The sequence below is a fragment of the Indicator indicator genome, chromosome 28 (genome assembly GCF_027791375.1).
Source record: "Indicator indicator isolate 239-I01 chromosome 28, UM_Iind_1.1, whole genome shotgun sequence".
Lineage (NCBI taxonomy): Eukaryota > Metazoa > Chordata > Aves > Piciformes > Indicatoridae > Indicator > Indicator indicator.
The window spans coordinates 2,946,099-2,961,626 of NC_072037.1; the positions used below are offsets into that span (position 1 = coordinate 2,946,099).

The 15,528-nt window shown below is 50.1% G+C and overlaps 1 protein-coding gene across 1 annotated transcript in view; it reads left to right on the plus strand.

Moving 5' to 3' along the window:
- The window catches only part of CACNA1B (calcium voltage-gated channel subunit alpha1 B), a 437,648-nt gene that overhangs the window by 224,026 nt on the left and 198,094 nt on the right, over positions 1-15,528 (plus strand). The window contains exons 9-11 of the mRNA XM_054393221.1: positions 10,257-10,313; positions 11,053-11,127; positions 14,573-14,662. Coding sequence (XP_054249196.1) covers positions 10,257-10,313; positions 11,053-11,127; positions 14,573-14,662 — 222 coding nt within the window. The remainder of the gene's footprint in view (positions 1-10,256; positions 10,314-11,052; positions 11,128-14,572; positions 14,663-15,528) is intronic.

The following is a 15,528-nucleotide window of genomic DNA, read 5'->3' on the forward strand; positions in this document are numbered from 1 at the left end:
CCAAACTCTGCTCCAGCATTCCATCCCTCTGGGAATGGCTGGCTATTCCATTCCTGTGTTGCCAGTGCACCTCAGTGCAGAGGGAACGTGTTGGAAGAGGCCAATCTTTCTCTTTGGCTAACAGCAGGAGTTCCAGAAGCCTTTCTTGAACAGGAAAGTGCATCAAAAAAGGCTGGATCAGGGAACTGCTGAAACTACAACAGGAATATAAAAAGCTTCTTAGTCCAACTGGATCATAACAATAATGAAAATCAGCTTAGGGGTGTTAATATATCTGTGATTAGGAAAAGGTAGTGTGGAGGCTAATGGAGAGAGACATGGAATGGTTTGGGCTGGAAGGCATCTCACAAGCTCATCTGGGAGCCTCTGCACCCACCAGGGACATCTGCAGCTAGAGCAGGTTGCTTGCAGTCCCAGACAAGCTCACCTGGAATGGTTCCAGGTATGGGACATCTAACACCTCTCTGGGCAACCTGGGCCTGAACCTCACCACCCTCAGGGTAAAACAGCTCTTCCCTCTCTGAATCTGCCTCCTTTAGTGTCCAACCATCACCCTTTGTCCTGTCACAGCAGGCTCTGCTCAAAACTCTGTCCCCAGCTTTTTTCCCTTTTAAGGTCATCAGAAAATATCCCTGGAGCCTTCTCTTCTGCAGGCTGAACACCACCAACTCTCTCAGCCTGGCCTCACAGCAGAGGGCTTCCAGCCCTGCCAGAATTGCTGCGGCCTCCTCTGGCCCTGCTCAGGAGAATCAAGTGTTTAGAATTGAGATGCTGAAATTCAAGACTCTGCTGTCCCTGGGGCTTTCCCATTTCTGTTTTACTTGACTTTCAGCTATGAAATGATGATGGTTTTGTAAACTAGAGAATGACTCTTCCTTGTCCACGGCCATGGGGCAATGACCAAAGCAAACTGCTTGGGTGGAAGGAAGAAAGCAGCCAGGGAGAGCAATCCCAGACAGTTCAGCACCTACAGAAATCTCTTGTGGCAACCCCAGGCAGTGAGCTGTAATAAGCTGTGTGCATAAAGAGCTAAAGCTCCCGGTGGTCTGCTCTGATGTGACTCTGGAGGATTTTGTTATTACTGAGTATTGTATCCAGTTCTGAGCTCCCCTCTTCAAGAGAGACAGGGAGCTACTGGAGAGAGTGCAGCAGAGGCTATGCAGGTGCTGAGGAGCAGCTCTGTTGAGGAGCAAAGGCTGAGAGCCCCTGGGGTTGCTGAACCTGGAGAAGAGCAGCCCCAGAGGGGATCTGAGCAACGCTCAGCAAGAGCTAAAGGGTGAGGGGCAAGATGCTGGGGCCAGACTCTTATCAGTGGTGCCCAGGGACAGAACAAGGGCACAATCTGGAACCCAGGAGGTTCCACCTGAACAGGAAGAGAAACTTGTTTGGTGTGAGGGTGCTGGAGCCCTGGAGCAGGCTGCTCAGAGAGGTTGTGGAGTCTCCTTCTCTGGAGAGATTCCAAATCCACCTGGACACTGTGATCCTGGGCAAGCTGCTGTGGGTGCCCTGTTTTAGCAGGAGGGCTGGACTAGGTGATTTCCAGAGTCTTCCACCTGGGATTTGGTGATTCTGTCATTATTCATTAGAATATCTAATTCTTTTTAAACCTAGACCTCACTGCAGAAAGGACTTCCACATGTTAGCAGTTGGTTTGATTTTTAAACACCAACCCAAGCCAGCAGTGTCCTGTCCTTGATTGTAAATGTTGCCTTTCTGAAGCAAGAGGAAGCACTCAGGAGTGCATATCCAATTTGTTTTCATTACTTTCCCTTCCCTGAGCTCTCTCTACCTTGTTTCATTTTCTTTTTTTTCTTTTCTTTTTTTTTTTTCTGCTCTAAAGCAAGCAGAACTGATCTGCTCAAGACCCTCATCCCATGGAAGCCTCTCCAGGCTTCTCACATTTGTAGTATTCTCCTTCAACATTTTGTTTGTTGTTTTCTTTTCTTTCCTCATTTATTTTTGATGCAGGGTAAGAAGTGTGGAAAGCTCCTTTTGAGTGGCATCTTAATCTGATTAAATCAGAGAATCATGGAATGGCTTGTGCTGGAAGGGACTTTAAAGATCATCTAGTTCCAACTCCCTGTCATGGGCAGGGACACCTTCCACTAGATCATGTTGCTCAAAGCCTCATCCAGTCTGGTCTTCCAGGGATGAGGATTCCACAACTTCTGTGGAGAACCTTCCCAGTGTCTCATCACCCTTGTAATAAAGAACTTCTTCCTAACACCCTAAATCTACCCTGCTCCTACCATTGCCCCTTGTCCTATCACCACAGGCCCTTGTAACAATCCTTCTTCAGCTTTCCTATAGCTCCCTTCAGGTACTGGAAGGCTGCTCTAAGGTCTGTGTTTGATTTTTCTCTGTGTTGTTTTGCCCATTGGGATGTGCTGCCTGGGGAGGTGGTGGAGTCACCATCCCTGGAGATGTTTAAGAGGGTCCTGGATGAGGCACTTAGTGCCATGGTCTGGTTGATTGCTTAGGGCTGGGTGATAGGTTGGACTGGATGATCTTGGAGGTCTCTTCCAATCTGGTTAATTCTATGATGCTATATTGTGAGTAGTTGCTGGAGCTGTAAAAAAGGTTTTCCTGTTGTTGCTAGCGCTCAGGTTTTGACCTCAAGAGCTGGTTGAGGACTAAGGAAATGATTTGAGTGCCTGAGATCACCCCTTCACGTGTACATTATGTCCCATTTGCCAGCAGTGGCTTTAATTTAGCATTGGCCTCATCATTTATTGACCACTCTTGAGTACCATTAATGTTCCTCACAGCCTGCACCCTTTGTGACCTGACCAAGGTTGTATTATCTCTTGCTGTGTGTATTGCACTAAGGAGATAAAATTTTGGGCTTGTTTGCTAGCAACCCTTTCTTCTGTTGAAACTGTAGACTCTTTAGTCCTCCAGAAGAAAACAGTGGGGCTTTGTTTTTTAACTCTGAAGTGTTGACTGGAGCAAGTTCCAGACCTGGTCTAATGTCTTGGTGTTAGGAGAATGAAACAGCTTTAACAACCTGCCCCTTGAGTAACTGACTTTGACCTGTTTCTGCTTTTCTGGGGGTGCTTTGATAATTTTTTTTTTCCTTTTCCACTGCTGAAATAAAAGAATAAAAGGGGAAGAAAATATGAATTAAATGTATCTGGGTAGTTTTCAAGGAGATACCTTGGCACAGCTTAAAGGCTTTGCTGCCAGCTCATTATTGATCAATCAGGAGTGGGGCTGAAGCTGAAACAAAGCAGGGGCAATGGTTTTAAAAGCAGAGTAGGGCAGCTTTAGATTGGACATTAGCAAGAAGTTCTTTAATATGAGGGTGGTGAGACACTGGAATGGGTTGCCCAGAGAAGTTGTGGATGTCTCATCCCTGGAAGTGCTCAAGGCCAGGCTGGATGAGGTTTTGAGCAACCTCAAAGTGTGAGGTGTCCCTGCCCATGGCAGAGGGGTTGGAACTGGATGACCTTTAAGGTCCCTTCCAACCCAAACCATTCTAAGATTCTGTGAAACTAGCTGAAGCTGGTTTAAATGTGGATTGTTTGATAGTCAGCAGCATATCTGCTTGAGGGATCTGTAGCAAGGTGTTTGAAACCTTAATGTGCAAATACTTGTGTGAGCTACACTTCAGACAGGAAGCTTTAATTGAGGATGTGCTTCACAAATGACGTCTTAACAAAGGGCTGGGGAATGAAAGGGGAAATTATAACAGAGATAATGTGCTGAAGTGCTGAATTTAGATGTGCATGGCATGAAAGGCAAATTCAACCCACAGTCTGACCAATTTCCTTAGAGTTTGAATTGACTTTCTTCACTCAGGATGATACAGAGGCCAGGTATGAAGTTTGTAGCTTTACTTCTTAGCTGCATGTTGAAGGATGAATAATTAGGGTGCTCAGGAGGGTGCAGGTATTTTCAGTTGAGGTAACAGGACGGGCTGATGGAGCTGGGGTTGTTCAGCCTGGAGAAGAGGAAGACCTGATAGCAACCTTCCAGTACCTGAAGGGAGCTACAGAAAGGATGGGGAGAGACTGTTTGCAAAGGTCTGCAGGGACAGGATGAGGAGCAATGGCTTCAAACTAGAGAAGAGCAGATTTAGATTGGATATCAGGAAGTTCTTCATCATGAGGATGGTGAAACACTGGAACAGGTTGCCCAAGGAGGTGGCTGGGGCCCCTTCCCTGGAGATATTCAGGGTGAGGCAACCTGATCCAGTTGGTGATGTCACAGCTGACTGTGAGGAGGTTGATCTGAATGACCTTTGGAGGTCCTTTCCAGCCTGGACCATTCTATGATTCATGTAAAATTCCATATCATGAGGCCAAGACTAAGCAAGGAAGGTTTTCTCAGTAGTGTCTCTTTGAGGATGTCACTAAGAAATGTTGTGCAGCCTTGAATGACATAGAAATCTGCAAGTGTCTTCAAATCTATAATACTTTTTAGTCTTATAAAACCAGCAATGAGCAATTACTATAGTTTCTGGCATCTCACAAATTTAGGCCAAAAATTCATATGGTAGTTGCCATGGAGGTTGCAGTGAGGTGAGGGTTGGTCTCTTCTCCCTAGTCTCAGGTGATAGATTGAGAGGAAATGGCCTGAAATTGTGCCAAGGAAGGGTTAGGTTGGAGAGTAGGAAAAAATCTTTGCTTCAGGAGGGGTCAGGGATTGGAACAGGCTGCCCAAGGAGGTGGTGGAGTCCCCATCCTTGAAGGTGTTGAAGAAAAGTGTGGCCATGGCACTTTGGGACATGGTTTGATGGCCACAGTGGTGGTGGGTGGATGGTTGGACTCAATCTTAGAGGTCTTTTACAACCAATATGATTCCATGAGTCTATGTCAAGCTCATAAAACATTGACTCTGTGCATCACTTAGGAGTGAGCTGTATGGATCAGGAAAAACCAAGCTGTAATCTTAATCCTGAAGAATAAAGTCAAATGTCTGGTCTTTAGTGAATTCTTCAGCTGGGCCAACTCTTCCCACCACTAGAAGTGAAGCAATGCTTCATGTTGTGTTGCTCCTCTAGGCACAACCCAACAATTGCCTTCCCCAAAGACCTCTTAGAATCATAGAATCAACCAGGTTGGAAAAGACCTCAGAGACCATCCACCCCAACCTATCCCCCAGCACCTCATGACTAACCAAACCATGGCTCCAAGTGCCACATCCAATCCTTTTCTGAACACCTCCAGGGATGGGGACTCCACCACCTCCCTGGGCAGCATATCCCATGGCCAATTACTCTTTATGTGAAGAACTTTCTCCTCACCTCCAGCCTAAACCTCCCCTGGCACAGCTTGAGACTGTGTCCTCTTGTTCTGCTGCTGCTTGCCTGGGAGCAGAGCCCAAACCCCACCTGGCTACAACCTCCCTTCAGGTAGTTGTAGACAGCAATAAGGTCTGCCCTGAGCCTCCTCTTCTCCAGGCTGAACACCCCCAGCTCCCTCAGCCTCTCCTCACAGGGCTGTGCTCCAGACCCCTCCCCAGCTTTGTTGCCCTTCTCTGGACATGTTCAAGTATCTCAACATCCTTCTTAAATTGAGGAGCCCAGAACTGGACACAGCACCCAAGGTACTCAGTACTCTTCTTCAGTTCAACCAATATCAACTAAAGTCTTAGGGAGGAGCAACCCCCATCCTGTTCCACCTGCTGTGTCCTGGACAGGCCCTGCTCTTCTCTCCCTGCTTGCTTTGGGCTCTGTGTGAAGGCAGGAGGTGGTCAATTTGCCTTTCAGGTGAATGCAAAAGCAATGTGATCCATGCAATTGATTTTACCACTGCTGCTTTCTCCACTGAACTCCTCCAAGCTGTAGCAACTCTTAGGCTGCCTTACTGCATTTCCAGGGGAGGGTGGAGAACTAGAAGTTCTCTGCACAGAGTAAAGCCCTTTTAAGCCCCTCAACCGTTCTTTTGAAGCTGTTTCTCTTATCTTACAAGGACATGCATCATTTCAAGAACACTTCTGCTCAGATCCTGGAAGTCTCTCAGTTCAGAGCTAATCAAGTTGCATGTCCCTTGCATTTTAATTCTTTCCAAGTCCATCTCTGTCACACAGCACCGATTTGGAGTGGTTCTTTTCTTCTGGAGGAAGCAGGCTTTGGGGATGGGTTTAACTTCTCTCTTCCAGCTCACTGTAACTTGAATGCCACTCCTTGACAAGACAAAGCTTTATCATCCTCAGGTTGCAGCTTTCTGTAGAGGAAAGAGAGCCACAAGGCCATTGGTACAGCTGGGGAAAGACTTCTGCATCAACGAGAAAGGGCAGCTGCCTGTGTGAGGTGACCAGCAGCCTGGGCAAGTGGGAGGTGTCCCTGCCCATGGCAGGAGGGATAGAACTAGATCATAGAATCATAGAATCAGTCAGGGTTGGAAGGGACCACAAGGATCAGCCAGTGCCAACCCCCTGCCATGCCCAGAGACACCTCACACTGGATCAGGCTGGCCAGAGCCTCATCCAGCCTGGCTGCAAACACCTCCAGGGATGGAGCCTCAACCACCTCCCTGGACAACCCATTCCAGGCTCTCACCACTCTCATGGGCAACAACTTCTTCCTCACCTCCAGTCTGAATCTCCCAACTTCCATCTTTGTTCCATTCCCCCCAGTCCTGTCACTCCCTCATAGCCTAAAAAGTCCCTCCCCAGATTTCTTGTAGCCTCCTTCAGACACTGGAAGGCCACAAGAAGGTCACCTCAGAGCCTTCTCTTCTCCAGACTGAACAACCCCAACTCTCTCAGTGTCTCCTCATAGCAGAGCAGCTCCAGCCCTCTGCTCATCCTCATGGCCCTTCTCTGGACACCTTCCAGCATGTCCATAGCCCTCTTGTAACAGAGGCTCCAGAACTGGATGCAGTGCTCCAGGTGTGGTCTCAGCAGAGTGGAGCAGAGGGGGAGAGTCCCCTCCCTGCCCTGCTGGCCACACTTCTGCTGATGCAGCCCAGGCTCTGCTTGGCTCTCTGGGCTGCAAGTGCTCACTGCTGGCTCCTGGTGAGCTTCTCATCCCCCAGCACCCCCACAAAGACCTTAAAGGTCCTTTCCAACCCAAACCATTCTATGAATCTATCAATTACCAGAAAGACAAAACTACTGGGGCTGCTTACCTTGGAGAAGAGGAGGCTGAGAGGGATTTTATCCATTCTTATAAGTATCTAAGGGGTGGGTGTCAGGAAGATGGGGCCAGGCTCTTCTCAGTGCTCCCCAGTGACAGGACAAAAAGTTATGGACATAAACCTGAACATAGGAAGGTCCATCTAAACATGAGGAGGAACTTCTTTATTGTGAGGGTGGCAGAGCATTGGAACAGGCTGCCCAGAGAGGTGGTGGAGTCTCCATCTGTGGAGATTTTCATGGCCTGCCTGAACATATTCCTGTGTGACTTGCTTTAGGTGATCCTGCTCTGGCAGGGGGTATGAACCCGATGATCTTCAGAGGTCCTTTCCAACCTCTACCATTCTGTGATTCTGTGGAAAGTCTCTTGAAGCACATTTCACTTGAAACTTGAGAAAACCTGGAAAACACCTGAATTGTATTGGCTTGAGGATTTGGGGAAGCATTCCATGCCTTTTGAAATGCAGGTTTTTAGCTCTCCTGACATTTTTAGCCCTCTCTTGGCTCTTCTTTCCTCATGTCTCTGCTGCACTACTTTGCACTTTCTTATTATTGGATGTTAAGAACAAGTTCTTTACCATGAGGGTAGTGGAACACTGGAACCGGTTGCCCAGGGAGGTGGTTGAGGTTTCATCCCTGGAGATATTCAAAGTGAGGCTTGATAGGGCTCTGGGCAACCTGATCTAGTTGAGGATGTCCCTGCTGACTGTAAAGGGGCTTGGACTGGATGACCTTTGGAGGTCTCTTCCAACTCAGACCATTCTGTGATTCTGCTCTGCTCTTTGGGTTTCCAGTCTTCAGGCCTGGGTGTAATTTTTCAGCCTCCTCAACTTGCTGTCTTATTAAGGTATCATTCACTCTCTTTCCCAGATGATTAATATAGAGGTTTATATAAGACTTGTGTGGTGGTGCTGATCCCTGTGGTGCTCTTCTAGAGGGGTTTCAGCTCCACACTTTGATGTTTGGCCTATGGTTTGTTTGGATTTCCTTTCAGTTTTCAGTTAGCCTTCCATCTAGGCTGGCTTAAACGGACTTCAAAGCAAAATTTGGTGGGAACACAGTGTCAGATGTTTTAATAAGATCCCAAATTACATCTGTGTCAAGCATGTGAAGGAACCTGTCATTTGTAATGATACAAGGGAGTGTGCAGGCAACCAGCTGCCAACTCAATATTTCATTTGCTTCAGCTTGTCCTTCAGAAAATCCTCATGGAATTTTGCAGGATGGAGCTAAAATCTGTGTGGTTTAGATGAAAGGGCCGTGGGGTGGATTGAAAACTGACTGAAGGAGAGAGCTCAGATGGTTGTGGTCAGTGGCACAGAGTCTAGGTGGAGGTCCTGAACAAGAGGTGTTCCCCAGGGTCCAACCCTTTTCAGTATATTCATCAACCACTTGGAGAAAGGGATGGAGTGGACCCTCAGCAAGTTTGCTGATGACACAAAGCAGGGAGGGGTGGCTGGCACCCTGTCAGGCTGTGCTGCCATCCAGTGTCACCTGGACAGGCTGGAGAATTGGGCTCCATGGAGAACCTCATGGAGTTCAACAAGGGTAAGTGTAGGGTCCTGCACCTGGGGAGGAAGACCCCTGCACCAGTACAGGTGAGGGCTGACCTGCTCTGTGGAAAAAGACCTGGGGATCATGGTGGAGAAGTTCACCATGAGCCAGCAATGTGCCCTTGTAGCCAAGAAGGCTAATGGTGTCCTGGGGTGCAGTAAGAAGATTGTGGCCAGCAGGTGGAGGGAGGTTCTCCTCCTCCTCTACTCTGCACTGGTGAGGCCACATCTGGAGTATTGTGTCCGGTTCTGGGCTCCCCAGGTGAAGGACAGGGTACAGCAAAGGGCTATGAGGATGACTGGGGCACTAGAACATCTCTTTCATGAAGAAAGGCTGAAGGGCTTGGAGCTGACTAGCTTAGAGAAGACTGAGAGGGGATTTTCTCAATGGGTGTCAGGAGGATGGGGACAGTCTTCTTTCATTGGTGCCCAACTACAGGACAAGGCGCACTGGGCACAAACTGCAACCCAGGAAGTTCCATCTGAACAGGAGGAGAAACCTCTTTGATGTGAGGGTGCTGGAGACCTGGAGCAGGCTGCCCAGAGAGACTGTGGAGCCTCCTTCTCTGGAGAGCTTCCAAACCCAGCTGGCCATTGTGATCCCGGGCAAGCTGCTGTGGGTGCCCTGCTTTAGTCATTCAGGGCAACCTGCCTGGGTGAACCTGCTCTGCTAGGTGGTCTGGACTGGATGATCTCCACAGGTCCCTTCCAAGCCCTGTGATTCTGTGGCTCAGGCTGAGTGAACACTCTGGTTTCCAGCACTGGTGCAGTGTGGCTTTTACTGCAGATGGACTTGTGGGGGATGATGTTTGCCTGGTGGAGCTTCAGGGAATTTGGTTGTCTTTCATGCATATAAAAATGAGTCAATTTGGGGAGGTTGGTTTTGGGGGTTTTTTTCAGTGTTTTCTGAATTCTTTTACTGTAGGAAACTATAAACTTGTGTTTTGGAGGTGAGTGACACAGGAATGGAAACCTCATGGTGGTGTTCCTGTATATATCACACAGCCTGAGCTCTGCCAGCCAGGACTGCCCCATGGGAAGCTTGCTGTGGATTTTATTTGGACAGTGACATGGTAGCTATCTAGGGACATTCTGTCTCCTGTGCTGTGCCACAGCTGACACACAGCAGCTGGCCCTGCCTGGCTTACCCTGTGCCATGAGACACAGATCCCTTTCCCATGGGCTGGATCCTGATCTTATTGATGGAGACAGAAGAGCAGTGTGGGTGTAGAGCATCTTTCACTTCTCAACCTGTGGCTGGTCTCCAGAGTGGCTGGGCAGGAGGGTCCTCCTCTGGCTTGTGGAGATCTGTGGTCTTTCTTGGGTCTGAAGGAAGGGTCTTGGTCTCCAGAAGATGATAGCTGGGTAAATAAAGAGTAGTGGGTGATGAATTGTGAAAGGGAAGTCATGGAGGAAGTGCTACAGACTTCCAGTGGTCTGTCTGACCTCCTACCCAGCAGAACATGACTGAACCACACCTTCCTCCAGAGACTTGGTGTAACTGGGTGATAGAATGGGATAAGGTTGGTGGCAGCTGGCAGAGATGCCGCCAGCTGAGCTGGGTTGTGAGTGGAGATGTGCTAAATGTGAGGCTGAACCTTGCTGTTTTTCCTTTTCCAGAGGAGGTCATGCTGGCAGAGGAAGATAAGAACGCAGAAGAGAAGTCTCCTCTGGACGGTAGGTCCTTTTGCTGTGCAGTTTTCCTCCAGTGCCACGTGAGAGGTTCACCTGCTGCACACTGCCATGGCTTTCTGTTGTCACCAGAAGGGTGTGAGGACCACGCTCTGCATGCACTTGGCACCACTTGGGCTACAAAAGTCCCTTTTATTTTTTTCCCCCCCGAATTGGGCTTTTTGAGGTTGCAGGTGGCTGATGAGCAGTTATGTGACACACCATCCTGGGAAGGGGATCTGCCCTCGGGGTCGGCCGGTCCCTACGCTGCCTGTGGGACCGCAGCGTGACGGGGGACAGCCCTCAGCCTCTGCCCGGCAGGGCTGGGCTGTGCCCGCTGGCAGGCGTTGGCGGGGGTAGGCTGCAGAGCGGATGTCAGAGGAGAAATGCAGTGACCGAGAGAAGGCAGGGCTCCGAACTGAGGCTTCCAAACGGATTTGACAACGAGACTAAGACCCCTGTTACTTGTAAGCAGTAAGACATAACAGGGTGTGGTGATCCTACCTTCCGACGTGTGACCCTAGCTCTGCAGGCTGGCTGGAGGCACCGAGCTGCGAGGCCACGGGGACTGCTCTCCCTGTGCCTCCAGACCCATGAGAGCTCTTAGGATGCGGCAGCCAGTCAAAGCTCAGTTAAAGATTCTTCCCTCTCCCTTTTCTGACCATCTTTCGTCCTCCCATGTCTCCTCCTTTCCCCTCCCCTCCCTTTCCTTCCTCTTTTTTTTTCTCCTCCCATTCACTGTCAGGGAGGGCCGCCTCGGAAGGGCCGATCCAGCACGGCACGGCGCCGGCAGAGACTAGCAGCGGCAGCAGCTACAACAGTGAGTGGATTGCAAATCACCAGGGGCTTAGCCGGGACAGGGCCTCTCCCCGCAGCCCCCCGTGCCCAGGTCACCGCCGATGCTTTGAACACCTCGCTCCGAGCCCCGCGGCTCCTCGGGACATCAGGCACCCAGCCACTAGCCCAGCTTGGCCAGCGTGGTGACCTGTGCTCGAGGAGGTCTCGGGGATGGAAGAGTTGGGGCTGAAGAAGGTCAGGGCTGAGGTGTGCTTGGCAAGTCTTGGTGCGTGCGAGCGAGCGCCTGGGGGTGTGTGCGCCGGGGAAGGTTGGCCAGCACCTGGGTGCAGCCAGGGCTGTTAGTCTGGAGCTGAAACGAGCATCTGGTTGGAAAAGACCTCCGAGATCATCAACACAACACCTCCATGGCCATTAAACCATGTCCTGAAGCGCCATGTCCACACATTTCTTGAACATCTCCTGGGATGGTGACTCCGCCACCTCCTTGGGCAACCTGTTCCAATACCTGACCAAGCTGAGTGGTGTAAGCAGACTAGAGGTGGGTGCAGGCTGTGGAGCACAGGCCCAGGTATGCTAAGGCTCCCTCTGTGCCAGTAAGCTAAAGGAGCCCATCGATATCCCCAGTCATGAGGCCAGCTGGTATGGAGCTGCCCACATCTATGGTGGTAAACTGCCTTACACTCCATAAAAGAGGAGGTTACAGCCAAGGTGCCTGCTGAGATGGTACAAGCTAACTGCTAAACACATGCAGGAGTGTTTTGGGGAAGGAGATAAAGAAGAAGATGCTCAACTCATGCCATGGAGTGTCATGTAACTTCACTCTCAGGGCTGGTTATGTTCTAGTTGCTGGGGATGGCCCTGGGCGTGCTGGAACCGTACTGGGATAGATGCAGGCTGAAGGACCCAAAAGTTAGGGCTGAAGATTCAGATAATTCTGGGTGGGGAAGGAAAGAGCAAAAGTGGTAATTTGAAAAAAAAAAAAAAAATCCAAAACAACCAAAACCAAACAACAGAAAACTGGATCCAGAGCACAGGTTCAGATCATCCTCTCCTCTCTAAGCCTCTCCAAACCTGGGTGATGTTCTGGGTGTTTCCTCGAGGTGACAAAAGCAGTGAGGCTCTCCTCGGCTGCGGAGGAGGGAGCGCATCCGTTTCGCTGTCGAGGCAGGGAGGTTTGTGTAGGGTGAGGCAGGGAGATTTGTGTAGGGTGAGGCAGGGAGATTTGTGTAGGGTGAGGGGATCCTCTGGTAGGAGCCCACCCCCAGGGCAGTCGCTGCAGAGTGAGTGGGTTTGCTGTGTGTGCCTACTTGAACAGTCTGTATCACCACACCGTGGGGTGTCTTACTGCTGAGAGCAAACGGTGCTTAGTTACTGTGTGTCTTGAAGCTGTGACAAAACTGTTCTCAACCTACCTATTTTCTTCTGCTAGTTCTCGAGGTTGTGCAGGTAGGTGGTGATGGGAGCAGCCTCCTCGCTGTTCCCACCTTACCCTTTGTGCATAGGGCCATCAGTGCAGACCTCTCCGAGCCTTAAGCTGCAGTTCTGTCTCCCTGTTGAGTACAGGGTCACAGAATTGCCCAGATTGGTAAAGACCTTGAAGTTCATTGAGTCCCACTGTTACCCAACACTGACAAATCCTTCACTAAACCATATCCCTAAGCACTATGTCTATATAATTCTTAAACCTCTCCACGGGTGGGGACTCCCTGGGCAGCCTCTTCCAATGCCTGAGAACCCTTTCGGCAAAGAAATTCTTCCTAACATCCAACCTAAACCTCCCTTTGGTGCAACTTGAGGTCTCATTTCCTCTTGTTCTATCACTTGATGCTTGGTTGAACAGACCAACCCCCACCTGGCTCCAGCCTCCTTTTAGGGAGTTGAAGAGTCAGAAGGTCTTCCCTCAGCCTCCTTTTCTCCAGCCTAAACAACCCCAGGTCCCTCAGCTGTTTCTCCCAGGACCTGTTCTCCAGGCCCTTCACCAGCTTTGTTGCCTTTCTTTGGACAACCTCCAGCACCTCAATGTCCTTCTTGGAGTGAGGGGCCCAAAACTGTACCCAGTAGCTGAGGTGTGGCCTCACCAGTGCTGAGTACAGGGGGACAATCACTGCCCTGTTGCTTTTGTGTTCACCCTATTGCTGATCCAGGCCAGGAGGCTGTTGGCATTCATGGCCACCTGGGCACACCTCTCTCTGCTGAGCAGCTTTCCAGCTACTTCTCCCTGAGTTTTCATGGAATTGTTGTGGCCAAAGTGCAGAACCTGGCATTTAACCTTATTAAAATGCATACAGCTGGGCTTGAGCCATCAATCTGCTCTGTCCAGATCCCTCTGCAGAGCCTCCTACCCTCCAGCAGAGCAACATTCCCACCCAGCTTGGTGTCCTCTGCAAATTTGCTAAGGATGCCCTCAATCCCTTCATCCAGACCATTGATCAAGATGTTAGACAGGGTTTACCCCAGTACAAATTCATGGATTCATAGAATGATTTGGGTTGGAAAGGACCTTAAAGATCATCCAGTTCCTACTCCCATGCCATGGGCAGGGACACCTTTCACTAATTCAACCTGGCCTTGAACACCTCCAGAGAGAGGACATCCATGACCTCCCTGGGCAACCTGTTCCAGTGTCTCCCCACCCTCACTCTCAAGAATTTCTTCCTAACCTCCAGTCTAAATCTCCCCTCCTCCAGCTTCAATCCATTGCCTCTCATCCTGTCACCACAAGTCCTTGTCAAAAGTCCTTCCCCAGCTCTCCTGGAGCCCCTTCAAGTACTGGAAGGCTGCTCTAAAGTCTCTCTGGAGCCTTCTCTTCTCCAGGCTGAACAGCCCCAACTCAGCCTTACACGAGAGGTGCTCCAGCCTTCAATGATGTAGCAACGTTTTCCCTCCCCACCAAAGGTGCTGTTGGACACCAGAGTGTGTTTGCAAAGAGCTAAGTCCTCCCCAGAGGGCAGGAGGTGTGCAGTGGCTGCTATTAAGCCTCTCTCCAGTGATTTGTGGCACTTGCTCTCACCGTGCCCTTTCTGCTCCTTAAGGCATCTCTGTCTACTGGAGCACTGTGAATGCTGCCTCCTTAATGGTGCCCATTGTAACCAGCATTAATGTCTTTAATGGACAGAAGCACTCAACTCAGAATCCACTGGGGCTAAGAAAGGCTGGGCAGGATCACAGAGTCTTTCTGCTGTGCTAAAAGGTCCAGCGGCTGCAGGGACTCCCCCACCCTCCTGCATCTGCTGAGGTGAAGCATTTAGGCTTGCAGCCCTGCACCTGGCAAACCTTCCCCATCTGGAAGGTCAAAAATAAACAAACCTGGCATCACAGCATGCAAAGGCCCTGCAAGGTTGTCTGATGTGCTCCAGCTCACCCTTGCGTGAGAGCTTTAAGCTGGCACTGGGAAAGAAACGCTGGGAGGGGGAGAGAGAATCCCCTCTGAGTGCTCACGGGGCCTTTTCTCTTTCATTTGCACACAGTGTTGAAAAGAGCTGCAATAAAGAAGAGCAAAAATGACCTGATTCATGCTGAAGAAGGTGAGGACCATTTCACAGACATTTGCTCCGTTGGTGAGTACTGGCTTCGCACTCCCCCGAGGTTCAGAGCTCCACCTAAACCTGTTCATGCCATGTTCCCTCTGAGAGACTCCTTTGCTCCAGAAGCTGCACCTTCAAGAAAAGGAAAATTGTCACTGCTCCTGCAGCAGCACTCAACTTCCCCAAGGAAATGGCTTTCTGGCTTCACCCTCTCCCCCAGGCTGCTCTGCTCAGCTGCTGCATGCTGCTGCAACCCTTCCAGAGAGCCCTGCCAAAATGCCTGCAGAACCCCTGCTGTGTTGGCCATGCCCTGGTTCTGCTTGGAATATGTTCATTTATGCTAATGAAGCCTAAATGCATCAAATGATCCTGCTAAGCCTCATCTGCTGTGGGATGGAGAGGAAGGGGACACTTAGGGGGTCTGCCACTAATGCACAGGGTTGGGTTTTGCAGCCTTTGCCATGTGAAGAGTTACTGGGAAATGCTGGGCAGTGGTCCTGGTTCTCATCCTTGCTTTAGAAGAAGGTCTTGAAGCAATTCTCCACGTTTTTGGAGATCCACAGCAGTGTGCATGCAGCATCCCCCATATCTCCAGTGTGGAGTGGGGGATCCTTCAGAGAGCAGCATTGATGGTGTGAGCTTGGTGTCTTCAGCCCTGGAGAGCAAGACCCTGTCAGGCCACAGAGGTGCTGCAAGCTCTGCAGCTAACAGAGAGCTCATCCCTCCTGAGATGCTGCCAAGTGGAGAGGCAGGAGAAGCTCTGAGCTTTACTACAGCAGGCAGGCTCTGAGCACACAGCACCTCATCTAAGGGCAGCTCTTTGGACATCAACAGAAAGACCTTTTTAGTTATGGGCTTTTCCTTGCTGCCTTGCTGGGGAGACATCTTCCTCAGTGCTT